The sequence below is a fragment of the Nothoprocta perdicaria genome, unplaced genomic scaffold, assembly GCF_003342845.1.
Source record: "Nothoprocta perdicaria isolate Ctin4 unplaced genomic scaffold, notPer1 scaffold_346, whole genome shotgun sequence".
Taxonomy (NCBI): Eukaryota; Metazoa; Chordata; class Aves; order Tinamiformes; family Tinamidae; genus Nothoprocta; species Nothoprocta perdicaria.
This window is the reverse complement of record NW_020455584.1, coordinates 174,441-202,391: the sequence shown is the minus strand read 5'-3', so window position 1 is coordinate 202,391 and position 27,951 is coordinate 174,441. Positions and strand designations below refer to the sequence as shown.

At 40.6% G+C, this 27,951-nt stretch overlaps 1 protein-coding gene across 3 annotated transcripts; it reads right to left on the bottom strand.

Annotated features, from left to right (window-relative positions):
* Positions 1–5,834: 5,834 nt before the first annotated feature.
* Positions 5,835–27,131, bottom strand: NDP (NDP, norrin cystine knot growth factor). 3 transcript variants are annotated; one of them, XR_003250180.1, is made up of 6 exons: positions 27,005–27,131; positions 26,161–26,302; positions 25,087–25,275; positions 14,146–14,497; positions 6,845–7,143; positions 5,835–6,639 (listed from the first exon to the last, which is right to left on the bottom strand). XR_003250180.1 is itself a non-coding variant. In XM_026044009.1 (5 exons), exons 4-5 carry the CDS (start codon positions 14,317–14,319, stop codon positions 6,916–6,918), a joined length of 402 nt encoding a protein of 133 aa, XP_025899794.1. In that variant the 5' UTR covers positions 14,320–14,497; positions 25,087–25,275; positions 26,161–26,302; positions 27,005–27,131; the 3' UTR covers positions 5,835–6,915. The 3 variants fall into 3 exon arrangements, 2 of the variants coding, with proteins under 2 accessions (XP_025899794.1, XP_025899795.1); XM_026044009.1 differs by having other exon boundaries at positions 5,835–7,143; XM_026044010.1 differs by lacking the exons at positions 25,087–25,275; positions 26,161–26,302; positions 27,005–27,131 and adding an exon at positions 20,627–20,673 and having other exon boundaries at positions 5,835–7,143.
* Positions 27,132–27,951: the final 820 nt, after the last annotated feature.

Below are 27,951 nucleotides of genomic sequence, written 5' to 3'. Positions count from 1 at the left end.
GGTGACATTAGGAGGCACTGAGATCAATTCTTCCAGTACAGGGACTTGTACTTCATTGGAAACTAAATATGGAAGGCAGTAGTAAAAACCTTCCGTGGAGTTGTAGTAGTTGAAGATATGTAATTCATAAAATCTAGAGTCAATTTTAAGTCTACACAGGGAGAAGAGGCATTATCAACTGCATATCTGAAGCAGGTTGTTTTAGAGGATATATTATTCCCATGTGTTAGAGGTACAAAGTGGAGGGGAGCAGAGCAGCAAAAACAAAGCGGTGGAAACTTAAATAAGTCTGATTTTTCCTCACTTAATGGCAGCTGACTTGTGAACACTGAGGATTGTCAGCATGCTGAGGAGGATCCTCCTTTCCTCTCTTCTTGTTCTGCCCATCACTCCCAGAATTCATTTAGTGCTGATTTAATTATTAGTTGAAGGATTTCTTTAGCTAAAGTAAATCCCTTACTGTCATTTCATCAAAGTGTAAAATACAGTGCCTTTGTTCTCATCACTCTCATCAGCATCCTTTCCCATATATCATCCTCTGCTGATTTTTTTCCCACATTGCAGTTTGTAGGGAAGAATTAACTTTTTTAATACAGTTCCAGAGATAAGGAGTGGCACAATTTCTAAATGCTCTAAAAGAGCTTTACTGAAGTGCCGGTAATCGTCTCTGTCAACACCTTGAAGGAATCTAAACAATTAGAGTCAGGAAAATCTGCAAGTTCAAAAATAAAAGGTCCGTTAAAAACCCCATGTGAAAGGTAAATGTAGAATTTCTAGGCATGTAACTTCATAACAGATCATCCTGATACCTGTTACACAAGGAACAACAAAACTTTATGCCTAGAATATTTATTTGGTTCCAACAGATGTCCCTGATGCAGCCACAGCAAGCTGTATTTGAACAGTCAGCTGAGGGACTGAGATGGACTTAGGTGCCTGCTGTGATGTGTCACCTCAGGAGAAGGAGAAGTTATTCAGGTCACCTGCTTGCCAGCACTGCCACATTTTGTTTGGCTGAGCAACTGGTGGCAAAATAGAGAGGTTTCCAAGAGCAGTGGAGATGTCTAGGGGAGGTATTTTCTCCTTTCCAGCTAGCAGGCTCTAAAGGAGTGGAAGAAGGTTGCAAGGGTGAAGAGAGATGTCTAAAATAGGGCCATTTGTGCATGTATATAAATATATCTATATTAGTTTATATATACATTTTATATATATAATATACACATGAATATAACAAAAAGATGAAGAGTTTCTACTTTTAATAGCACCAAACTCCTCCATAATAAAGCCATGGGACCGTTAATCCTTATGAATGGTTACCGGCTGCAAAAGTACATTTATTTCATTTCCAAGGAGCAAAGCAAGCAGTTAGCAAACCACTGCAGTGCTTAGTATCATCTGTGTGAATTTTGCAAGTCTGATTTTTAATATACTCAAGTCACTTGGGATATTTTCAGCCCCCTGAGATTCGACCCCTCTGCTCAGCAGCGGTTATCCCTGCCTTGGCTAGGGGACTGCCCAGGTATTTGGCAGGCAGAAATCTGAAGCCCAAAGAAGAGCTTAGCTTTTCTGCAAGTGCTCAGAGCAAGCTTAGCTTGTTCATACTGCACTGCATTTGTTTTCCAGTGCTTCTGTGACTGCCCTATCTACCTTTTGTGCATTGGTGCATGGGACAGCATGCTCACCCCAAATGCTGGAGACTTTCAGACCGTATCCCGCTGAAACAGGCGGTTTATCCCTGGCTTTTACAGTGCTGGGGAATGATGCTTTCCAAGGAGAGGACCTTCCATTTCTCCTGAATGCCAGTCATTCAGGAGCAGCATAAGAGTAATCAAGACAAAGTCAGTCTCTAGTGCTCAGGGCAGAGAACTGGGAGGCATGAACCCCAGCACACCATCAATTTCTGTTCCTGTCTTCCCTATACAACATCACTGCTAACCCCAACTAGTTTTTATATCTGGAAATGGAGCACCATCTGGAAAGCCTTGCACAAATGGAAAAGGATGAAATCTTGAGATCCATGTAGAGCTTGGCATAGCAGCTGTGCATCTCATTGAAAACAGCTCTAAGGTTTAGCTCTTTAATTTTTCCTGGAAAAAGAACAGAGGTACGATGTAGATTACTTATTAAAAAAAAATATGTAGATTACTTGGGAATAGTGTTAGCTGGTTTAATTTTTTTCTTTTCATGGTATGTACTGTTGCTACCTGGGAGGACACATAAAGGAAGGATTAATTCTGACTCAGACAAGTGATAGATAACCTTTGATGTTTCATACATGTTTTTTGATTCCTAGACAGCTCAAAACTGGTCTGTATGTACAAATATATATATTATATATATACATATACACATTCCTGGTGAAGGCCAAACTAAATTACTTATTCTCATTTGTGAGAATCTTGACCTCTGATTTTCTGTATCTTGATGTATGTAAATAACCTTCTCCATAACAGAGAGTCCAAAAGACCCTTTTCAGTGCATTAGCCTCAGAGTTTTGCAGGCTAGTGATTACCTGTCCTCTTTTGAACCATTTAAAGATTTTGACCTCTTGCTCGCAAAATAAAATGCATAGACGCACTGTTCACATTCCTAGACAGCTTCCTTTTTCTGTACACACACAGCTTAACAAGCTTACCTGGCAAATTCGTTCCAAAACTGCTTGCAGCACTTCTCAAAGAGTATCTGTCTCAATATCTGTTAGCTATAATGTAATGCACCTTAGAAGCCTGTCAGTCATCTCTATCCTAGGTATGACCTTCTTTTTCTCCAGCCCCTGTATTTTAAATATCTGCAGAGTTAAAGAAAGTAAGTAGAGCACCCTCTACTGATCCTTTCTGATTTTTAATCAATTTTGTATTTATATATTGAATATTATTTTTTGTATTTATATACACAAATATTTATATTATATGTACATATACAAATACCTATAGCTCCAGATGAAGGAAGAATTCCTTGCTAAGCAGAGCTGTGTTCCCTAGAGGATTTAATCCTGTTTCAGACAAATTCATACTCTTCGGTGTCTTTAAGCATACAGGACTAGGCACTGCAAACATTTCACCACAGAAGGGAGCACTGTCTTTTTTTTCACATGCTAAGCACGCTAAGAACTGAGCCAAGATACAAAGGATACAAATCATTTGACTATTCCAGTGGGGCAGTAACTTCTCATCTTTCATTTCTGTGCTCATTCACAAAAATATTTTGGCTGCAATCTACACATAACTGTCTCATTTCAGAATTTTATGATAGGTCTGCATGGACTTGATGAACAGTGAAGAGGTCTCTGTTCAGAACCAACCCAATTTAAGAAGTGCTTGCAGAGCAATCAAACTTGAAAAGCAAAGATTAAGTACCCAAAATGGTGACAGGAAGCCTTTTTACTTCCATGTGCCATTCAGTTTCTTTCTCACCCTGAGCCCAAACCTGCAGTTTTATCCAAAGCCTCATTTTCTTTTGCTTCAGTATGTCTCCTGAATTCTGACACAGTGTGCTTCATGAAGCACTTACTTGCCTAAAATACTGATATGTAAGTATCAAAGTATGGATTTGAACATTTGGATTTGGAGAACAGCTCCTCCTTTTTTTAGGATGAAGATTCTGGCAAAGCCAAACCAAAAACTGAGAGGATTCAAAAATGCCATTCATAGTTTAATGTCCATTTTTAACTATTTACAAGTATGTTTTGCTATGTCACTCAATTTCTATTATACTGCTCTGTTTTTATTTGATTCAACAGTTAAGTTAGATGATGTTGAATTCACCTCAACATTTATGCCTGGCAACAGTCTTTGAGATCACAAGGCAGTGATTTCATTAGAGGACTTAAGGAAAGTGGAAGGAATGTGGGGTGTGAGAGAAAAAAAAAACCCTTTTGTTAAAACAGAAATATCTTCTGTGAAACCTATTTAAGTAATTATAGCTCTTGCAGTGTGATAGCTAAAAGATGTGGGAATAAATACGAGCCAAGTTCTTCCCTCGCTACATATTCTCCTTTTTTTTTCCTTCTTTTTTTTTTCTTCTTTTTTTCCCTTCAAATTCCTTCTTTTTTCATTCTTTTTTTCCCTTCTTTTTTTTCCTTCTTTTTTTTTTTTTTTTCTTTTTTTCCTAAATTGACTTAGGCTTGAAAGCCTCCTTCAAATTCCTCTTCTCTCTCACCAAAAGGAGAAAAGTGCTGCACCAGAGCACTCTCATGGACAACAGTGGCACGGGGCGAGTGACACTGAATATAGCAGTGACCCTCAAAACATTCCCAGTTCCTTAGGTAACTGCATAGTATAGCCTGTGTGCATTTGTCTCTATGCTGAAGCTTAGAGGTCATGCATATTTTGAGTAATAGTTATTTGGTTATCAAAGGTATTGTTGATGGTTCAGATACTGACCGGAATTTTCTCTATATAATTAACAGTAGGAGGTGGTGCTTTTTTGGATAATGGGATTTTTTGATGCTGAAGGTTGAAGGATAACAGAAAAGGGACAGTCATATGATCTTTCATATTAAGTAGGCTAGTGATAATGCCCAGGTCACACTCCCATCTCTCACTCTTTGATGTTCAAACCATTCATGAGATATGAAAAGAATGACTGACAGTGATGAAACATTGAGCGATGTCTATTGACCTCACTGGGGCTCTTCAGTCATGGTTTTGACATTTTAATCTTAGTCCCCCCCCGTCTTCTAACAATTTGGTTCACCCTTTTTTGTTTGTCTGCAGCTCTGTGTTCTTCCTGAGAACTGTCCATCACTGTAAGTCATTCTCCAGAGGGCAAAGACAGTCCATCCCATGTATTACAGATCTACTTCTAATGAGTGTCTGCGTGTGTATTCATTCCCATGGATTTTCCACCTCAGAATGCCATCCTGCTCCAGGATTCAGCTCACAACACCAGTTTCGTACATTATCGCCTGTCTCCACCTCCAGCTTTCTTCAGAGGAAGCAGTGACAAAGTAACTTGGCCTGGCCTGAGTAGCCACAGAAACTCCTGCGTAAACCACAGGACTGCAGTCCTCTCAGGCAGGCCTTGGCGACTGCTTGTGCACACCCAGGGGAATCCCTGCGATGTCCATGCGAGACACCAAGCTGCTAAATTTGGCAGTTGCTGCAGACAGGCTGAATGGCACAGGACAGATGGACTGACCACTGGGCTTCGATGGGGCTTGTAGGCTTCACCAGCCCCCTCCAGCACTGCTGTGCAGTGGAGCTGCTCCAGCCCGTCTTGCAGAATAACTGTGAGATTACACATGCTGGTGACACTGAGGATTAGGAACTGTGCTGAATGTGAATTCCTGTCCAGCAAAGATGCTCCTAACGTCTGCATGACTTCTGCACAAAGAATGGCTTGTCCAGGTTTATGTGCGTGACCTATTGCAGACTGACTTAATTCACTGCCATGTAAGGAGACAACTGTAGGATGTCGTGTTACTTCCTTCTAGTCATAAAAGGCTGTGACTGAACCTTCCAAAAACATCACATCTAGGAGAAGGGCCAGAGTTTCTACACAAATAGCATTCCACATCTTCAGATCCCTTGTTATTTTAAAAACCTTTCACAACTATCAAACACTGTAATTCATTCAGCTCATCGGGGTATTTCTTTCTGCAATGATCCTGTAGGGGAAAGCAGCTCATGGTCTGCCTTGCTTCTGGCTGCCTCATCCTGCAGGGCCCAGAAGCGCGGCCTTGTTCCTCGCTGACAGCCTGGCTCTGGACCAACTTCCCACCAAGGTGCTGTCTGGGCGCGCTCTAACCCTAGCACAACCTCCTATACCCTCGTGTTCGTGCAAAAAGAACACGGCTATATGACCCAGACAAGAGTTATGGCCATCCCAAGTTAGATGATAACTGGTATCATCTAACCACTTAGATGGCTAGATCTAAGGTAGCAGCAAGTTATCGTGTTAATCCAAACATGGCTTTTGCAATCCAGCAGATACTACTGTGACCAAAACTCTGCCTTAAACTTACTATAGGAGAGCAGATGGGCCTCAGATTCTTTAAAAGGTAAAAATGATACTTAATAGGCTGAGAGCTATAGATGAAAGTAAGTGCTAGGTTTAATTATTATTTTGGTGGCTCTAGTTTTGTACATCTTCTACCCAAGTTAAGAAAAGACTCCATTTAGTATATGTCATTTTAATCTTAATTAGTTACTAGTGTTTAAATAGTAGCTTTTGTGACAGATGTGATGTGTCACATTTCCAGGCTTTTAGGGAGGAATAATGAGTCTTGTGACCTTTCACTTTTCAAAAGTCACTTAGTTAATGAACTGTGATACAGTCCACTGCAAACAAGCATTTCGGCTGGATAGGGCGAGGTAATCCCAGTGTTACATTACATATCCAGTTCACTTTTCAACGATTTATTTATAATTTCTGCTAAACCACCATTGAAGTTTTTGAGTGCTTGGCTGATAGTAACATAACCCTTACTGACAATACAGTTCATTTTGAAGCCCAGTATAACTAAGGAACTGAGAATAAGTTGGTAGGTTAAGAGGTCATATGTGGGAACCAGTGTCCATCCTCTGTCCAAATGCCAGCTTCCAGAATGCAGTGCTGTCATCCAGCTCATCTTCCTCTCTTTTTCCTGGTTGGCCTGGGCCTTAAAGTAAAACCACCTCTCTGTAGTCAGAGCTGAGCCTGAAAAGAAAAAGAAACTCACAAAAATATCCTTTCAGAAAAAAAGATTTCTTAAAACCAAGTCCTCCTGCTTTTGTCACAGACAGCACTTCTGTACTGGCACCATCCAGAGCCCCAGGACATTTTACGCTCCAGCACTTAAATGCAATCCAGCTTGATTAGTCCTGCCCTTCCTGTTATCACATGCTGGGACCGTTGCCCTCACCTAGGGTACTTCTCGGGAGCCTTCTCTGCCAGCAGCATCCCTGTCCTTCCACTGCCGTGGCACGTGTGTCCCTAGGAGTTGCACTCTTCGCAGTGGCAAGACAGGATGTAGCGGTAAGTGGCCGTGAGCCTCATGCCCCCTGAGCAACGCAACCGCATTGCTTTCAGCTTGGAGGTCTGGGGCCGGCAGCAGTGGCACGTGGAGCGGAAAGGCTGCTTCAGGACTGTGCTGAAAGAAACCATCGGCTCTGAGCGCGACGTCTGGCTGCAGCGTCCTTCACAGCGAGCCAGCAGCACCATCTGCGAATGAATAGAGACTGGGTTAGGGAACGCACCGCCCTGGCTGTGAGCGCCCACCTAACGCCACGTGGGAAGGTCCTTCCAGCCTGCCCGGTCTGACTTCACTTTGGGCATCTCCCCAGCACGGTGACAGTACCCAACCCCACGTGGTTGACTGAGACAGGCCTCAGACACAGGTCTGGGAGAGTTCAGAGGCAATATGGACTGGCAGGAGGCAAGAGGGAGATTCCTCCTGGAACTGCAGACATCTTGATAAGGAGTATGGGACCTGAAAGCTGACCTTGAGGCTTAAGTCAGTGGCAGCCCCCTTTTCTAGGCACGGTGACTGCAACTGTGCCTTGCTTACCCCACATACATGACAGTCCAAGCCCTTAAATCATCAGCCAGACTGATACTTCTGTTGGATATTATCCAATACTTTGTGTATATATAGTAATGACCAACTGAACTGGTCCTTGGGGCCAGTGAATTCCTGAAATGCTTAAATATGTGAACATATAAAGTAGAAATATGAAGAAAATGCTCAACTTATTGCTTCTAAAGAAGTGTTTCTAGCTCCTTCTTTTGCAAATATCACCTTGAATACTTTGTAATTATATACAATTAATTCTGTACAAAAAGTGTCATGCATAGCATAAAGCAGTGAAAATATAAATCAGTAAGAACTTGGCAAATATGAAAGTTCACCAGTGAGATTTTACAAATATAACACATGCTGTGTCTTTCTTCTCCTCCTGAGTTCACCCAATGAGCTGTGACTAGAATAAAATAACTTACACAACAGGAGGAACTAAGGAAATTCCATGGGGTATAATTTGCTTTCCTTCCTAACAATCTCATGTTGAGCAGTGGTGATGTTTCCTTAGCTCTATGTAAAACATGGAAAGGAAACTCTTCAGACTATGTGTTTAGAAACAGGTCTTAAGACCTTTTAGAGATAAGCGCTTAGGATCTTAACCTGCTGTACATCTTAACGGAGAATTAAATATTAGCTAATCCAAATCAGCCAATTTTGTTTAACCAACACAAATTCTAAATTCAGCTTACTGTATCATCCAAACAAGGCAAAAATATCACTGAAGTGAGAAAGCAAAGAGTAAAACTGTGGTAACTCTGACCCTATAACCAAAGAGTAAAATTACATTTTAACTGTCTTGCACACATATCTTAGGAACAATGACAGTAAATGTTAAATGCAATGTTGCAATGTTAAACACTTCTGAGATCCATTCAGTACACACACTTAACTGGCTGAAAATCACCAAGTCTTGCAGCTTATTAGACCAGATGTTTAATTTTCAGAAGCATTCTTCATTAGGCAGAATCATGACAGAGAAAGAGAGAATATTCTTGGTATCAAGTGGAAAATACCAGCATTACCTATGTCCTTGGGAAAGGCACCGGTTGCCCGTAAAGGAAAGTACTTAGTACAGTGCTTAAAAATGACTCATTCAAGTCATGCATGCTAAATGGATTGTTTCGAATTGTATTAAGATATTAACAAATACACTTGCATTTAACATTGAGCACAAAGAAAATGCCTTTGTGAGTTAATCATCAAGAGTTTGGCACCGTCTTCTTCTTGAGTTGAAGAGATGAATTCTTGTGGCTTTTCAGTAGATTTGTCAACCTTCATGACTCATAGCATAAATTTATCATGCGATTTCTGCGATGCTCCCTATTCATAAACAAATTTGCTTCTGTGTTAGTAGTAAAATGGTAAGAAGGAAATTTCAGTCTACAGTTCAGCCACACCCCAGCTTTTCAAACAGTCCTCAGCTATGTCAGTCTACTTAATATCAGCATAGTAGGTATATACATACAGTAACTTAATATATATGTGATTCTGTGATATACAACACTGAAAGTTGTGATTATTTCAGTTACCAACACCCAATTCCTAAGAGAGAAAGAGGCACTTGCATCCTCTGCATAAACAAACCCCTTTTCTCATAGTGGTAGACACGCAGTTGGTGAAGATTTACATCAGTATCTAACTCTGTGTGTATAGAAAATGAAAGATGGGAGCCTAGTAAATTTAAGTTAGTTCCATTCAGCACAACTTGTTTGCTGTCATTATACCCCTGCTTTGAGCAGTGTCCACAAACTGCTACTACTATGTTTCAAAGACTATTCCCAACTGCTTGGCTGGAGAGAAGGCTAGGGAAAAATCCAGTAAGAGCCTTCAACAGTTCAAAGGGGCATCACAGGGGCAGTGTAGCCAAACTCAGCTCAGCAGTGAGCTAAAACAAGAGCAGCAACCACAAGTTGCCATTTGGGCAGTTCAGCCGATCTCCAGAAGTCCTTTCCAAACAATATTTTGATGATTCTGTGATTTCAGCCCAGCGTGACATCACATGTTGCTGATGAAGTTAACATAGTGGTTGATGCTTCTAGAGCATTCTGGTACTCTTATCCTAAGACCCTTTGATGTCACCCATCTGCTCCTGGGTCTGCTGGTACTATCAACCTCCCCACCCAGCCTTCAAAAAACAAGGAACGTGATTGAAAGCTGCAGAAGAGTCACAAAATTAGTAATTAGAAGGCAAAATTATCTGATGTTCCTGTATCTATCTGTATCTGTATCACAATGGATTTCTTACTAATAGCAAGCTTTGTTCTGCAAAAATAATATTTTTTCAATATGCCACTGAGATTATAACTGCTTGGTAAGCCTTGTCTTTAAAAATGGATTTCATTCTGTGAGGACTCTAATTATCTCAAATTGTGCTGGCTACTTACTTCTTCATAAGAGGATAGCTAGTATTAATCTAATGCAAAATTACCCTGAGTATTGGTTTCATGCCCTGTTTTTCAATTGGAGTGTAAATTTTTACATGTGGCATTGCACCGTGGGTATCATGTCAAGCTTGCAGGTTTAAAAATATTTGCACTTCCTATTTGGTGGCTTTCTAAACTTCTGGACTAACCTGTAGTCCTCGGCATAGCTTAGCTCACGAATCCAGCACACCGGCAGCAGATTCTGGCAGGTGTGCAAATGAGCTGGAAATAGCCTGTACTTTAAAAGCTTTGCTTTGCCATTTCTTCAATCGCACCAGCTGCTTATCGCATCGTATACTATAGCGGAATAGAGATTATCGCCTAAATAATTAGTAATGATATGATGGCATAGCACAGTAATACAGTAAGTGTATATATAGTAAAAATGTGTGGGTACTTTACAACCTGATATCTATGCCTCTTTGCTCCCTCCTCCCCCACGCATATGAGCCTGTGCATGTCACCTTGTGATGCTATTCCCGGAAGTACAGTTCAATGCCGTGTGGGAACAGGGGGGAATTCTCGCTCCCCACTGCAGCGGTGTTTGGCCAGCTCAGAAAATAGATGTTCTTGTAGACAGAAATCTCTTATTAGGTATCTGAATGGCCAGGAAAGACAATATTTCTTATAACAGCTTAGACTTAGAAAATATTTGACTCTAATCACTCAAGCCATAGTCTAGAAATTTAGAACTGGTTTGTTGTTATTATTGTTTGTAGCCCTCTTGCTTGCTCTCACTAGCAACTGGCTGATGTGCTGAAATACATGAGAAGAGACTTCCACAGAGTATTCATGGCCTGGCTGCAAGCAGGAATTACGGAAAAGCACATGAGATAGCCCAGTTCTCTATTGCTATCTTCAAAACATTCACTAAATCTCTGTTCATATAGTATGTCCCTCCCTGTATTCTTTGCTGCTAGGTGGCCAATTGTAGAGTTCTTCTGGTGCATCTGGAGGAAATACTTGTGACAGCCCACACTGTAATTCAGGAGACTCTGAATGCAGAGGCGAGGTGATCCAGGGCATCCAACATCAGGAGACCTCCCTGATAGAGGTCAGGTAGGATCCAGCAGTGGTCAGGAAAGACCACTGACAGCTGACACAATGGAGGATACTAATCTTTTATACATGCTGTTACTATAATGGAGTGCCTTTCCAAAGGCTTTTCATGTTTGGAAGCCTGATTTCAGTATCTGCCTGAGGTCACAAGCAAGAGGGATTTGATTGTAACCAACCTTGTTCCCAAGTGGGCACAATTGGCAGTCTCCACCAAGAAGTACGGTGGGCATAATCTTTTTTTAACCAAGATAGATGGCAAATATAATATGGCTTTATTTTTTTCTGTAATTCTATGCTGCAGTAAAAGGGAAAATTATACAGAGTGAAAAAGGATGTCTTTGTAGAACAAATACCAAAATATTTGTTTGTAGAACAAATACCAAAAGAGGGCAAAGCCTCTGCCTGACATAAATTATCAGTCCTAGCTCCACAAGGAAAACACAGTGGAAACAAGAGGTACCATAGCTCCCACAGCTAATCCAACAAACCCTTCCCTTTTCTGATTTTTGTTTTACCACAGTATATTTAGGAATGAACACTGTGGATAATTTTCACTAGCAAGTAATAATATTGTTCTGTTATTGTTATATTGTTATATGCTAAATCCAGAAGAGAAGTCACATATCCAGCAGATGATTCAGATCTCCGAATTCAAGGCTTAATAGAATTTTCTAGGAAATGTCAAAACTATTTGACACTGTACAGAAACTGTTTTTGTTTTTCACTTAATGAGAAAGTCCATTAATTATTTATGAGAAAGTATGTGTTATTAAAAAAAAAATAATAATAATCTTGAAGCTGTTGTAGAATTTGGGAAGCCAAAAGATGTGATAATTTTTTCAAACATGATTTCCATTAAATGCTTGATTTTTAAAATGTTGTGGACATTTCTTGCTGTTAATTTCCATGTCAGCAGTTTCATTTCCTAAGCGGTCTATTTTGAAATAATCTGGTTTTCATTAGAAAACTTTCCTGATGTTCTTTTTTACCATCAGTTCCACTCCTAAAGGCCTGACTGCTTTTCTCCATCATTAGGGATGCTAAGAAATGAAGTTGTTGGTGAATTTCCATCATTCCTTCCTGGCAGGTGGGTGGGTCTGCAGGAGAGGAGAGCAGAGGCCGGGATGCAGGAGCTCTTTGGCCCCAAGGCCCAGAGCTGCCAGGCTTGAGCTGCCTTAAGGGCTAGGCTGGGACCTGCTGTGCAGAAAGGCTCCTACCTGGGGCAGTGTGCCCACAGCAGCCATGCACTTCTCACAGCACTAATAAAGTGGCCATTTGGAACTCGTTTTGCTGCTCTGTGTGCTGGGGGCCGAGGGGGAACATCCCCAAAGCTACAGCTGGAAGGCTCTGCAAGGCCAAAACTGGGCTACCTACCACTGCCATGCACACAACCACAGCTCCTCCTGCCCTGGAGCAGGGCACGGAGCAGAGACCAAAGGCCACTGCCCTCCCCATCCAAACCATCACGATAGCGATGGTGTTTGCCTTGTAATAGGTGATCTGAAATAGCAATGGTGTTTGCCTTGTAACAGGTGATCTGAACAGCAAGGGGGGAGAAGGGCTGCTACCCCCTGCCTATGAATACAGAAAAGACACCTCCCACCCCCACTTTTCACCACTTGTAACAAAATCAATATTGCACGAACAGATGCATTTCTGCAATTATGTGTTTTAATGATGGATGTTTCCCAGATGGCAAAACAGCCTAGTTTAGGCCAAAAGTAACAACAAGGTCTCTCCTGAACTGCAAGTGATGTGTGCTTTTATTCTTTGAATTCAAAAGTAGTAGGGAAAAAGCTTTCAGTCACACATGCTTGAGAACCTGGAGTGATGCACAAAGCCAGGCAGGCAGTACTGGTGTGAAACAATGTAAGGGAGAACAGAGTCAGCCTTTTCCTTGTTTCCATCATGTACAGCCGCTGCAGGAACCATATAGTCCAACAGCCATCCTGGCAGTTCAAAGGAGCCCAGAGCATTGGTGGGTTATTATTTTCTGCTCAGGTTTCTCTCTGTGCTTTCTTTTAAATTTTATATGCTACTAATGCCAGTCATAGTACCTCATCCCTGCACTGACCACACAAAACAACGAATTCACTCTGCCCACAAAGGCATTTGATAGAGTGAGTAATAAGGGTCTTTGTTGCCAGCATCCTATCCGCTTTAGCTGCACAGGAACCCTCTCCTCTAAAACATTTCCTGACTCATTGCTGCTGTTTTTTGCTACAGGACAAAGTAGCTGCAGTCAGCCTGCCTGTCCTAAACCTCATCGCACACCCATGGCCTGTAGCATCCATAATAATGTGGGGATAGAAGAAGTGTGAGCATTTCCTGGTGTCCGCTTTTGTTTATCTACAGAACTGTGTGAATAAGGCAATTCTCTTTCCAGGAAGGATGGTCAAAGCAGAGACTATACGTTTGAATACTCCCTGGGTTAACTCAGTCAGAACAAATTAGGACAAGAAAAAAAGGGACTAGCAGAGATTTTCCCCGTTGTTTGTCTGCAGGCTTTCTCTCCACACAATGAAATCGATGACTGTAGGCTACATATCCAGGCTACTAAACCTTTTTGACACATTTTTTTTCAAGCCTGAAATCTCAAATGGAAGGCAATTTTGTATTTACTTCTGCTTTTAAGCCTTAAAGTAAATATCTTAAATGACATTCTGCATGAAGACAAAGATCTTGAGGCTAAAATGAAAAAAAAAAAAAAAAAAGCAACATGTCTCACATTTTCATAACCATTTTACAGCTTCCTTCTTTACTTCAGTACATAGGCAATGAAAAGCTTTAAATTTATGCACTCCAGATTAAAGGCTCACATGAAGGAATCAGCTGACTGGGATGATCTACATGTCTGAATCAGCCCATCTCCTTGGTGCAGAGCAGTCAACAAACTTGCTTCTTTTAATCTTACAGTTTATTGCATGTTGGTTTCACATCATTGATCTTGTGTCTCCTTTTGAAAAGGTGGAAAGACTCATGAGCCTTTTTCTCTCCCTACATTTCTGACCTATGCATCCAGATGTCTATGTATCTATAGATTTGTATTGTGGTAGCAAGGAATTTATGTAGAGATGATTAAACAACATGCCTTTTTTTTTTTTTTTTTTCCAGACCACTGATGGCAATATCCTCTTTACAGGGGATGAGAGGAGTCCTTACCTTTGAGCTGCACTTGTACAGCGGGTGACTGATAGAGTCGACGTAGTGATGCCTCATACAGCGACTAGGGTCTGAGTCGATCATGAAGGCACCGTCTGTTTTACTGTCCACGTCTCCCATTATCGCCAGGAGAGAGAGCATGGAAATTGAAGCTGCAAGTACATGATTTCCCATTGTTGAACAACTTCTCAGTGATAACAGCAGAGGGAGATAGAGTATTAAAAAAACTCCAGATATTGAGATCCCATTCCTTTCCAGGAGAGTGAAAAGTCAGGTTTAGTTCTCTTAACTGTCATTCTTCTTGAGTTAGAGTTTGTTGAGATTGTAATCCGTCAAAGAATCTCCTGCATAGCTGGAATGAAAAAACATAAATTACAGTCCTGACTAAAAAGAACTCTAGAGAAAAAGAGACATAAATAACAATAAGGCTCACAGGATTTTTGCTAGCTAAAAAAAAACACTTTCTGAGTTAACATCATTTGCACAGTAGGTACAATATATGGGATTAGGAAGGACAGGTCAAGGCCTTGTTTCTTTAACTGCTGTTCTATCATTTTACTGAGGAGCACATTTTAACTTTTAATTATGTAAGCATTGTGATACCAGTATTTTTACTTTATGATGGCCTATTGGATTCATATTAAACTGGTGATCTGTAACAGATCAGAGGTTCTGCAAACTATAAGAACTGTATATCCACTCCAAAATGTTGGCAGGCACATTCACTGCGACACAGGTAGACCACCTACTCCATAAGGATGGGGATTTCTGAGCTAGGTAACAAATGGAGATGACAGAGGTAGTTGATCCTGGTTTTCTGGACAGCATATCCATCTTTCCCAACACTATGCTGGTAGGACTAGGTATGGGCTCAGGGTGATGGAACAACAGGAGGCCAAGCCAACAGGAGGCAGAAACACCTTAGACTCTCACAACAATCACTGAGCACCTACCTTCGCTGTACTGCATATGGCTCTTATTCCCTTGCTTTCCTGTATACTGAATTTATAGCATACAGGACTCACTCTTCATGTCACACCTCCTGAATTTCAGTTTCTTTCCCCCCCTTAATTAAAGAGCAGGATCTGAAAAATACGTTATATTCCAGAATGTCCAAGTACACTGCACCTCTCTGTTGGGAAAATATGTGCAGATGGAGTGACAGAAACTACCACTTAGTCAGTTGGATTTCTGGTGCACAGTGGAAGCCTGCAGAGATCCCCAGCAAAAAGACCCAAGGCCCCTGTGGAGAGGTTCTCTGGAGCTCTGCACTGACGTGGAAAGGAGGACACTTCCCTGAGCTTCTTCATTCTACACCCTTAATTGTTCTTACAAGTTAACAGTCTGAAATGGAGGGTTTAATTTTGCTTTTACTACAGATAGCTTTAGCCTGAAAGATCTGTGAGTTATCCACCTAAATATAACCTTGCAAAATAAAGAACAGTCATAAGTAAAGCTAAAAGCAGGAGGTCTCTCAGAAGAAACAGATGATAAAACAAGTTTACTAGCCATACAGAAATAGTCTCCCAGAGCGTCTTGCCTATTTAAAGAGATGATGTGTGTCTTTATAGCCTTATACAAGCCTCTTTCAAAAATGTTTTCTGATTTGCTGGCAATATTTTAGCACGCCTGATACTCATCTCCAAAACAGCCTGAAATTACGAGGCCTCTCCACCAGAGAGCTTAATGATTTGTGGACTGCTTTGTAGCTTGCTCAAACACTTTTGTAAGACGAGTGCATAGCAGTGATAAACAGTTCCAGAGTTCATCCAAGTTGGGAGTCAGGATTTGTCAGGCTGAAGTGACATACAGAGTTTCACGCTGGGAAGAACTGTAATTAGTGATGCTCTGTGTTATCAGACATTTGCAGAAGCCTTTTTTGGGTCTAAAACTATTGTCCATATGCCTCAATAGAAAAAGAAAAATGGTGCAAATGTGTATTTAGAGGACAATATTTTTTTTTAACTTGAGTCTGGACTGTGACCTGGATATAATTTAAATATTTAGGATCACAAATCCATTTGTTTAGTCTCACGGATCTTAATAAATATTACTCAAAGCAAGATAAGACAAAAATCTCAAATGCATGACACCTTAATAAAACAGAAATGCAAAGTTGCATTTCTTGAAGATGATGCCCAAGCATTAGTTAACAGAAGGAGCAAGGCACTTTTTCCACCCCCATATTTTAACCTTTTGCCTACATTCCCATTCTTCTTTATAAAGAGGCTGACCAGAACACTCTGCTTGGCAAGGACTCTCTCCAACATAGTTAACCACTATTACACACCCAGTAATTCCTTCTCCATCCAAATAAATGTACTCGATATGTGATGTTCCCATCTCACTTGACTTTATATCTAAGTATCCCCATTTTCTACTCTATTTCTCCCAGTTTAATTTTTTTGTTTCTAATTCTTCACATGGTTTTGACCAGATTGATTTCGAGTCAGAGAAATTTTGAATCGAGTCAGAGAAATGTGGAGTCCTGCTCAGTTTTCAAAGGCTTATATTCCTATTTTTCTTTAGCAAATAATTAGAAAACACACATGAAAACACTTTGAAAAGGCTGGAAGGAAGCACAGAAAAAAAGTAAAAAAAAAAAAAAAAAAAAAGCAGCTGTAACCTTCTTTTGCATTAGCACAACATAAAATCTATACAAAAAAAAAGTAAAGCCTCATAATCTTTTAAAATAGCCTAATGCTTACATGAGAATAAAAGCAGTAAAATAAATGCCCTTGATAACAAAACTCCAAAAGAAAACAAGAATACAAGAACATTTGCAAGCAAAAAGAGAGCCCACAGATGTAAATGTAGCCCACCTTTCATGAAAAAAAATGGTGTTCAACTGCTGATAGACATATTGGCAAAATGAATGTGCAAGTATTGGAAAGAGGAAAGTAGAAAACACTGTGATATTTGTAGATTCCAGTTATCTTCTGACCTAGCTATGTGAGTGCATGTGCATTTTTTAAGTAAAAGTACATGTATACCACATATAATGGAGCTCTTTTGAAAAAAAAAGTCTTACGGGATTTCTTAAATATTTTGAAATTAGCTTGGACTTAGAGCAGGAAGAATTTGTCCTTCTTAATCAGGATCAGATGTCTAAATATTTTCACTCAGGTTCATCATCATGATTAAGTATATTGACATGACATTTTCCATTTCCAGTTGATATATTACAGTAGCATTTCATTTAAAACCAGTGTTTTTAAGCTTGTTTTCCTTCTGAAATACTGTCTGAAATTATAAAATCCTAAACAATAGAGTATATCAGGAGTAACAGAATCATTATGGTTAGTAAAGACCTTCAAGATCATCAAGTCCAACCATATCTGTATATCTGTATATATCTGTTCCTTTGAGTATATATCTGTACCTTCCAGTCTCTCCTGACTAAAAGAAGAAACAAGCAAACTTGTAATTGATAACCATTATAGTTGCACTTAGGATGACATTTTGAGTTTCAGTTGATTTGGAAAATACACTTCTTTTGATTAAATTATCTTCTTTTCATAAAATAAAACTATTGTAATTAGGTAATTTTTTTCCTGGTATTTCTTTTTATGTGAAAAATTGTAGCTAACAGTCAATCTGCCAAGCTAACAAAGAGAGAGCTAAAATCTTTCTGCTTTACAACATACCATAAAGAGGAAGATACTAAGGTGACTTCATATTCTTAGACTTAAAATTGGCTAAAGGATATTTGGCCTAATATTAGATGAAAATCACTACTTCCCATTGTTACATAATTCACTGATATGGCTATTATATTATGATATTAATATATCTGTGATGGTCTTTCCATGCAATTAAATTTCATGAGTTCATATGAACACAGCATGCATAAAGCTGTTGTATCTGTTACCTAACCTGTAGAGAAGAATAGAAGATATCTTAGAGGAACAGCATTTGAACATGTAATCAACAGCTGTATTACACTTAAATGTAAGGTCAGATTTAAGGTTCTTTTTCCAATTTCATATAATATTTAACTGTATTGTAAATGCTGAAATAAAATTTTCGTATCATACTGAATATTATTAATTTAGATAGCCGTGGAAGTTAAGATCTTGCTTTGCTTTCAGGACAGAAGAGAAAATCCATCATCTGGAATTATTTAGCCAGTCACTCTGTGAAAACGTAAACAGAAATTCCCTTTTGCTTTGTGTCTTGGAAAAAATAAAGACTCAAGGAATTCTCCTAAAGTCTATTGCATCTGCACAGTTTTTATGCTGGAAGATAGAAAGGGAACAACGGAAAAGCTCATTCATGGTGTACTTGATTTCGCTGTTTCCTGTCCACAAGCCCTAAAAAATTAGGCATGCACGTATGTTCAACTTGGCCTTCATTTCCTGTGTATTTTCCATGTTTGAGAGTCTTGCTTGGTGATGATGGTGCAATCCAATTGACTCAATGTATTTTATGTTTCAGAAGCTGCCAAAATCCAGTTGGAGCAGCAGTGTGTATATATAACTAAGTCTGGCCTTGCATGTTGTGCATATTTAGTAAACATAATTACTTGGATCCTACCATGCGGTTCCTTCATTCTGAATTCGCTATGTAAACAGAAAAGTTACGACAGCACTCAGAGTTTCTCCAAACTCCAGCTGTAAAGAAAGTGTCACTAACCTTATATATATGTAATTGATCTTTATGAAAATAAAATTGATCACATGTCTAAAATTTTATGCCAGAAAGTTTCTGATTTGGATAATTTTTACTCTCCTAAAATCTGGACCAGAATGTAAAATGACTGTGTTGGTCAAAATACACTGTCAGGTTACATCACAGTTCATTCTGGCAGGATTAAACTCTGCTTCAAAGCAAAGGGCCACAGAAGTGGGTTGGGAGGCCGGGGAGATGCTGGGAGTCCCAAGCCCCACAGCCATGGGTAGTGCCAATACTACCAGCTGCTGCTTCCTCTCTCAGAGCAACCTTATCATGCTGGTCCCTGGGTAACAAACCAGAGCTTTCGGGGAGCTCAGGGAAACATCATTTCTGCTCCTGAAATGAGTTATCATGGCCTCAGCTCTAGCCTGGGCTTCAGGGTCCTGCATGCAAAGCTTGGCCACTGCTGTGAGAAGCTTCCAGTGGCAGACGGATTGTGCTCTCACTAGCGCCGTCCTTCCAGCAGCTACCTCATGAAGACGGACATTAGTCTGCGAGTGCACAGCCCTAGTTTTGCTCTAAAGCTATGTGTGCACTGGGAGGCTAAACTCATATGGAGGGGCAATCTGGCCCTGCAGATGGGCAGCATGGAGCAGCCAGCTCACAGCAAACTAGCTGCCCTTCACAGAGCATATGTCTTCCAGCACATGCATACTCCCATACCATGCTGGGGAGCATCTTGGGAAGCACTGGGTGCTGTGGGACAAACTCATATGAGTGGCTATCTGAGCATTTTAACAGAGGAGATGACAGAGTGCAAGTGTATAGGGACATTTCCTGGAAGAGAGAACCTAAAACGCTGTGCCTGATCCTGCTTTCACATAAATGGACTGAGAAATTTTATCAGCTCCAGTGGATATTTTAGTTCTGTAAACAATTATGATTTTCTTCCCATTTAGTTATTTTACCACAACCATTTCTGTTCCAGCAACGAATAGTGGGGCCTCTTATATTTGCGTTCAAAATCCATGCCCCACACCGTAGTCCCATCTTGAAATACAAGACCAAGTTGCTAAACATCCATGTGGCAACCCAAAAGTAACAGGTGAAACTGAAGAACACAAGTTTGTTTATAAAATGTCTCCATGCACATTTTAAACAGGCTAACTCCCCTTCCAAGACAGGGCAAATACCATACTAAACAACTCAGTGTGATCCTTGCAGGTCTAAATCAGTGAAATGTTTCCCTGAGGCCTTGTTTGCTAAATGAGCGTTTGCCCTGTTGACATACAGCTGTGCTGAAGCTTGTCCTCTTTGACATCAGCAGGAATTTTATCACCTATTATAGGGGATGTGTCTGAATCCAGCCACCAGATCGTGGGCCAGCATGTGCCCAGTGAGGGCTGGGGGACAGGGAGAGGCTGTTTTTGTTCTCACTGTGCTTTGCTGAGGGTGTGCAAGTAACTTGCACCCTGCTGTGGTCCCCTTGGGCAACTGACCCACCAAGTAACACTGAATTGGATCTGGCTGTGCTCCTCTGCCCTGCCCTGAAACCTACACTATTGCTCTCTGCTCTCCCACACCATTGCTCCACAGCTTCACAGTTTGAAGGTGACCTGTCACCAGCCCAAGGGCAGCCCTCTGCCTGCCCAGCTGGTTTTGGTCAGGGGAATTGCCCTGAACAGCCCCAGCAGAGGCCGGGTGGTTGTCGTGGGACGGGGTGACCGCACTCACATGGAAAGCAGGCCTAGAGGGAAACCAGGCCATGAGCTTTATCCACACTGACCCACCACATGGATTTTTTCAGCCACAGCATGAAAGAAGTGTGAGGATGTAAGGGGCAAGAGAGAATGGCTAAGCAGCTCACCCCAGGCCAGATTTAGTGATAACTTCTGGGCAACAGGAGCAGGCAAGAGAATAGGCAGAGGAAAGGAAACAAGACCCAAAGGAAAGGGCTTAAGCCTCTGAGTTTCCACAAAGGAGTACATCTTCTAGTCCTGCCAAGGTCTTATAGCTAGTCTTACAACTAGCTGAAAACTGCATGGTGTTGTGCCTTAAAAACTGAGATGAGAAAATGGGAACAGCCTCTGAGTAATCAGAAATGTCAGACACTCTTTTGGTCATTCTGAGAAACTCATGCACATCATTTACTGCTCTGAGGTTTTTCTAATGTTTTAATGTATCAGGAGGTAAATATTTGAGCCTGCAAACAGACTGAAAAAAAAAAACCAAAACAGAAAGACAGTGATATGCAAAGCAAAACATGAACAGCAATTGCAGCAAATGTAATACAAGTCTCCAATGCTGTCTGCAAACTTGCGTGCAGGCATGGGATGAGCCTTGACTTTACCATGGTTGCTCATGTAAGTTCACGAGTCTCACAAGACTGAGAACCAGTGTGCAAAGTGTATAACTATTGTATAACTATGCAAAGAATAACTATTGATGGACAAAAAAGGGTTATATTTTTATTCTTTATTTTTCCCAGTTCCTGGAAACTTTAAATAGATCCATTAGAGGCATATATAGGATCTTACTCAGATGAAACCAGGATCTGGTAGAGTTTTGTTATGAACCCTCAAGCCACTGAAGATATGAGGAGAACTTTGGAGTCTGTCTTTATTTTTGTGTTTTACTAAGTTTCAGAGTAGTCCTAATTTGAGTATGGGACAGGAATTGACAGGAATACTGTTTGGGGTTTTTTTAATCCAAATTTGCTGGATGGCATCAACTCCCAGTGAAGAATCGATCTGCACAGCTGAGCATTTTAAGTAATGACGTTGCCTCTCTCCCTCAGGCATTAAATCAACAAGGTGGTAGCTGCCAGATAAAGTGCTAATATTCCCTGGCAAGCATTAACTTTAGGATTTGCTTCAGTAATTACCTCTACTTTAGTCTTATGACCCAACATAGGTCAAAATTACTCTTGGCCAAATTGCAAGTGGCTGAGCAGTCTAGGGCATTAGAGCCTATGTCCTGTAAGGCACACCTACTGGAGTGCCTTACAAAAAGGTGGGCATTTTTCATTCTCTGTCCCTTATTACATTGCATGCCTCACAGTTGGAGGTTGCTGTAACACAAGTAGCTGTAGTTATCATTAGCTGTAGGACTGGGGATGAGCCTCTTACCCTTAAGTATTAGGCAAAGACATCCCTTCCACCAGCACCAGTGGAGAAGGCTACACAGGCTGGTGAGAGCACATGACTTCAGGGCATGTTGCCTCTTTTCTAACCCTAGGGGTGAAATTCTCTCTTGCCTTTTACACAGTCAAAATTCAGAGCAGTGTCCATGCACTTCTGCCTCTGATAATTACAGACCTGACCATTTGGCTCATGATAATAATTTTGTATCTTCTAACAAGGGAAACAGTGCTCCCCTAGGTCTCGCTCTCTTTGTGCTGTGCTGCTATGACAGTAATGTGATTGTCACTGCCATGGTATGCTTAACCTTTGCCAAACCAGAGCTGAGGCATTAACTCTGATCCTAAACTCACATGTCTTAAAAGGCAACATAACCTGTGTTGCCTCCTCATTGCCATACTGACACAGTTTGCAGCTCAGTAATAATAAGCATGAAAATGTGACAAGCATAAACCGTAACAATGATTGATGCAAATCAAAAAATAACAAAGACTAGTTGGAAAATAACAATGCTGTGGAATTCCTCAGAGCTGTGTCTCCATGGCATCAGCAGCCAAATACTGTGATACCAGAAGAAAGACTACACTTGTTGGTGGTAGAAAGGATCTCTGCACGACACAATGAAATTCCAGTAAATAGGACAAGCACTGATGGTGTCTCCAAGTGGTAGTGCCACTGTTACCCGGATAATAGTCTGAATTAGATTATGTGAAAAAAGAAGGAATATATAGACTGCCAGCTGCTCAAAGGCTTACTACAACCTTGCTTTTATTGTTCTGCTAAGTTAGAGGTGGGGCATCAGAGGGATTCCAAACATACCACTACTGAGAAATTTTAATATGTTCCACACTGACACATATAAAAAGGAAATAACAGCTGATCATAGTCAGCATCCCTTCGTACGCATGCACAAATCCGTGGGCAATGCGGGGTGATTTTGGCCAAAGACACTCTGGCAAATGAGCTAATTGACAGAGGCCACACTTTTCTCTTGGGATGAAGCTGAGTTTTGAGGAAAGGCCTGTTAAGTGAGGTGAACAGGACACAGCTACTCACCTCATCCCCAGATACCAGCATTTAGAGAAGGGCAGGGGAACTGAGAGGGTGCACATATAGCACTGATGAGAAGAAACATGTGTTTACACAACCGACAATGATCCAATGGAACAAGATATCATGAGGGCAAAAGTTGAGCGGGCTCAGTGAAAGGACTGGCTACATATGTGAGGGTTACAATAGTAAGGAGGGCTATTTTTAAAGGGTTTTAGAAAGGTAATAAACTGCAAACACTCTGAGAGTTTAATTGATGGGGTTAGGGAAAAATCCCTCATGACAGCAAGTTACCCCAATAGCTTCCTACCATAGGGTTTCTCTATCTGTCTTTTATGTGACCACTTCCAGCCACGCTCAGAGGCGAGTTACTCAAATATATAGGACTGTGGCATGTTCTCATGTAGCAAAACTTTTCTAAAACACATAGAGACAGATCTCTTCTGATAACTCTCAGTGCATTAGAGGCAGAGAATTTTGTGATATTTGTAATACGACAATCCATATAGTCGTGACATTTGAAACAACTGTAGTGTTTTTAAAAGAGGGTATTTTTTTTCTACTTATTTCGATTAAATAAACATTTCACCACACTTTTTTTTCCAAAATCAGACGTCTTGGTGGCTTTATCCTGTCGCTGCACTGTCGGCATTCAGCTCCTTGGTCCAAGAACAACCCAGAGCACTTCCTAGCTCATCTGAGAGCAGACAAATTAGGGAAGAAATATGGTGGGACTCCATGGTGGGACTCTTTCCAGAGGAAAGAGGCAATGAAGATGACTCCACAAGTACTCCCTGTCTAGTGGTTCACTGAGGACACCGATGTGATGTAGCATGGTGGTGTCTCACTTCCCCCCCTTCAGGGCAAAAGAAACTACAATCTTGGTAAATAAAACTGGCGAGAACATTCAGGTGGCTTCAGAAGTTGGGACTGTTCTGGTAGGGCAGATGGCTGTTACAGGGCCACGCTCAGAGAGTGCACTGCAGCTCTCAAGGCAAACAGTGCATGGCTACCCCAGGTTGATATGCTGCTCTGAAAGCAGGAATCTGCTTTGGTGCTGCACCAGTGCAGAGAATCACCTTCACGCAGTGATCTGAGCTTATATTTATAATAATTAGCTACATCCTCTAACTATGTCTATTAACTAAAGCAAGTTACTTTTCATTTTCTAAATTTGAAGCAACCTCTTCTATTTCATCCTTATTTTCTTTTAATGGGAAAATCTTGAAGCATCTTTTCCTAGTATTTGTATTGCAAATAAGATTTTATTATTCCAGCAAGAGTATGCCAACGCATAAGTCACACTGGCAATCCCTGATTGAAGCTAGTAAGCAATTACTCACTAAATAGTTCTATTTAAGTCAAGGGAATTATTCATGTGCATAACTGCACACAAACATGGGTAAACTCTCACAGCCTGGACAAACATGATCGTCATCAACAATTCAAAAAAAAAAGTCCTAAAAAGTAGTCATTCTAAAGTCCTAAAAAGTAGTCATTCTTCTGAGGAAGGACAAATAACAGCATTGTGATTATATTGACAATTATTAGCCCCACAGCATTTATTGACCCCAGGCATCTGGGCTGCTTCCATTAGGAACTAATTTCACAGTGCAGAACTGTTTCAAAATGAACTTATACTCATTGCTGTTCTAAAAATAATCTCTTGTTTTATTTCCAACATGCAATTTTCCCACCTCTTAGCCACTAGAACAGTTACAAAGACTTAGAAACTATTATTAATACTCAGCACTTATAAAATACTTTTTTCCTTCAAAAAGTTACTTGTTCAAAACGTTACAAGTTTCTTGTCATGCCATCTCTCTCAGGTACAAACAATTCAGACACGCTATAGGCAGACTGTGGGAGAAGCTGAAATCAACTTGAAGGACAAGGTAAGAAATCTGTGTGCCAGTGCCACCAGAGTCAGCCCTTGAAAGAATCAGTCCTTCAAAGTCAGATTTGCCCCATTAGAATTACCCCTCAGCACATCTTCTGTGGGAGTCTGATACCACATCATTTCATTACCATAATGCAAACATAACTAAGACTACTGTCCAGACAATTCATCGTTGTTACTCTGATTCTTGCTACTGAACTCCCCAATTTAATCTTACATAAGGACAAATTTACTCACCTGACTGATGCGGCTTTCCTCCTCATCTGTTTTTTTCCCAGGGCTGCATCCGTTCCAGTGAATTGCACTTACATTATGCTCTGATACGTTATCTCTTGATTCGTAACGGGGAAACTCCTCTTTGTCCCGATGACACACAGAATAGTTAACGCTCGTGCCTCTTCCCCTGATACACAGGGAAATGTCCTCCTGGCGAAGAAGGATTTAAGGACACTGAAAGGCTCCCTGTCTCCTTCAGCAGACAGTCTTGAGCAGCATCCCTCCGCGTGAGCTCCCAAATTCATATCTACACTGAGTATATGCAGCACTGAAGGGATAGGCTACCTACTAAATATACTCCTCAGCATTACAGGAAAAGCAAACACTGTGGCTTTCCTTTAGGTTTTTAACCAATCAAGGACATACATTAAATCTATCCTAATCCACAGTGCTGTCCAGTCCATAGGAAAGCTTCCCAGGAGTTTGGATAAATAATAATGTGCAAATTAAAAGTGCTCTTGTGAAGCATGACACACAAAGCTAGAAATAAATATTGCCTATTGTTTCAAATTATTCTAAGCACTCCAGCAGATGACTGGCAAGAAAACAGCATACATAAGTAGTAATAAAAGTAAACAGTTCAATTTTAAACTAGCAGGCTTGCCTGTGTTCATAGAGCCCTATTGTAGTGGGACAAAGACAGTCCTGGCGACACTCACATTCTTTCTATGAATTCAGGACAGAATCCAGCACTTCCATTCACTCCAAAGTCACACAAATAGAAGCAGTGCAAAGCTGCAAACACAAGCTCAGCATATCCACAAAAATAGGTGTTTAACCACGTCATTTACCACCACACTGCACTTCGTATTTGTTTTCACACACAGACATCCTTCCGAAGGAATGTATAATGAAAGATACAAGCATAAGAGGGAGACGCAGGTACCGGAACTGGGTTTGATTCTACAATAAGACATTTTAATTTTAAAAAATGATACAGAGAGCACATGTGTTTGTCAGATAAATAGACTACGTGCTCAGTTTAAGCCCACGTAATGCTCAAAATGCAGAGGAATCTCTTATTTATGCACTTACCTTTGGAAAACGCACTGCTCCTTCCTTCACTGAAACTCTTCAGAGAGCTAAAAAGAGGTCCTGTTACTTCCAAATGCTTTTGTTCTTCTGTCCTTCTGTCACATGGCTTGCCTTTTATATTTGCAACACACAAAAGTTAGGGCTGTTGTTTAAGAGAGAGAGAGAGGGAGCGGGAGAGAGAGGGAGAGAGAATGTCAAATGGAAAAGTGCCATTGCAGTCATATATCAATCAGGGCAGCGGCAGCAGCAGCTCGCTGGCAAATGGGAATTCCACAGAAATGTGAAGCTCTTGTTATCTGAGAAATCACAAAACGCCACCAGTCAAGCTCCCCTCCTGCGGGGACTTCTTATTACTGGCAAGCCAGGAAATAGAAGGAAATGTAGGCTTTTTTTTGTTGTTGTTATTGCTTCAGATCTGGAGATATATATGCTATGGCATATCTAAGCCAGTGGAATACATGTCCTGAATAAAATTCCTTTGTAAATAAATGCACTGTGTGTAAGATAAAGAAATCCACTGGGAAGCAAGGTAATTAGAGCTAAGTGAATAATCTGAAAGTAATGATTTTTAAAATGTGATATATAGAGATTCCATAGAGAAACTGGCTTTTCCCTCGACTTACTTCTTAGTCTATTTTTTCAGACAAGTTTTTCTTAGCATTTTTTTAAGTGTGATTGATCTCCAACATCCTAAATTCAAGCTGTGCTGCTTTATTATAGTTGGTCACCTGAATCACCTGAGGTTCCCCAGCTCCCCAATTGGATAAGCATTTTCCATACAGATACTTTTGTGTGCAAATCTAAAAATCAGATCCTTCAAATAATACCATGCTTATATACTCACAGAATCCAGGTTATTTGAGATTTCAAGCAAATATTATCTTTTTGTTTTTATCCAGTTTTCTCTGAAGAATGCCAAGTTTGAAAATGATTATCATCCAATCCATTTATATAGATAATCTCTCCTTCACACAAAATCTAAATCACTAACAGGCTGAATCCACTGGAAAAAAAAAAAAGAAAAAAAAAGGATATAACAAGTGCATCTCAAATGTATTTGATTATGCACAGTTGTGTATCCACAAAAGTATTTTCTTCTCTTCCAGATTGGCAACACATTTCACTTCACTTTAGACTGCCCCCTAGTAGTCCTGCTGTGTTAAGTGAACCCTCCGCCAGTAAGAGCAGACCTTATCTAGTTAATTAAAAAATAGGCTACATATCTGGTCATTCACAAGCTGGATCTGTTCACAGGCACTGGCCAGCAGATGGACGGAGTCCTGTGTCGATTGTGTTTGAACTCCGAAGGAAAGTTGGTATTTGATGGATGATGTTATTAGCTAAATGTCTTATGTGGTATAAGATCAAAGAACAGATGGAAATTATGCCTTAAAAATAGAATAATCTAAAAGGGGAATGGCTTGTAGATGACTAAGCATCATGGAAACAATAAAGGAGACATTCTTTGGCTTGCTTCACTGTGGAGCCAGGTTTGTCTGGCGGGATAAACAAGTCATCCACTTAGGACCAAGATTCTCAGGATGTGAGTTTTGCTGCACATTTTTTTTCCTCATATTCAGTGTTTACATTGTTTTGCCTTTTAAGTCAGGCTGGCATTTCCCTCACCTATCATGAATACAGCAGCGTCGCAGCAGTCCCCCAGGGTGGGTGACAGCCCAGATAACTGGCACCTTTGCCTCATGCACCTTCACTGTGGCCTTGGGCTCAAATGTCACCAATGCTCTGGCATTTACCTTAAATAAATAGAAATGCCATATATGTCTTATGCTG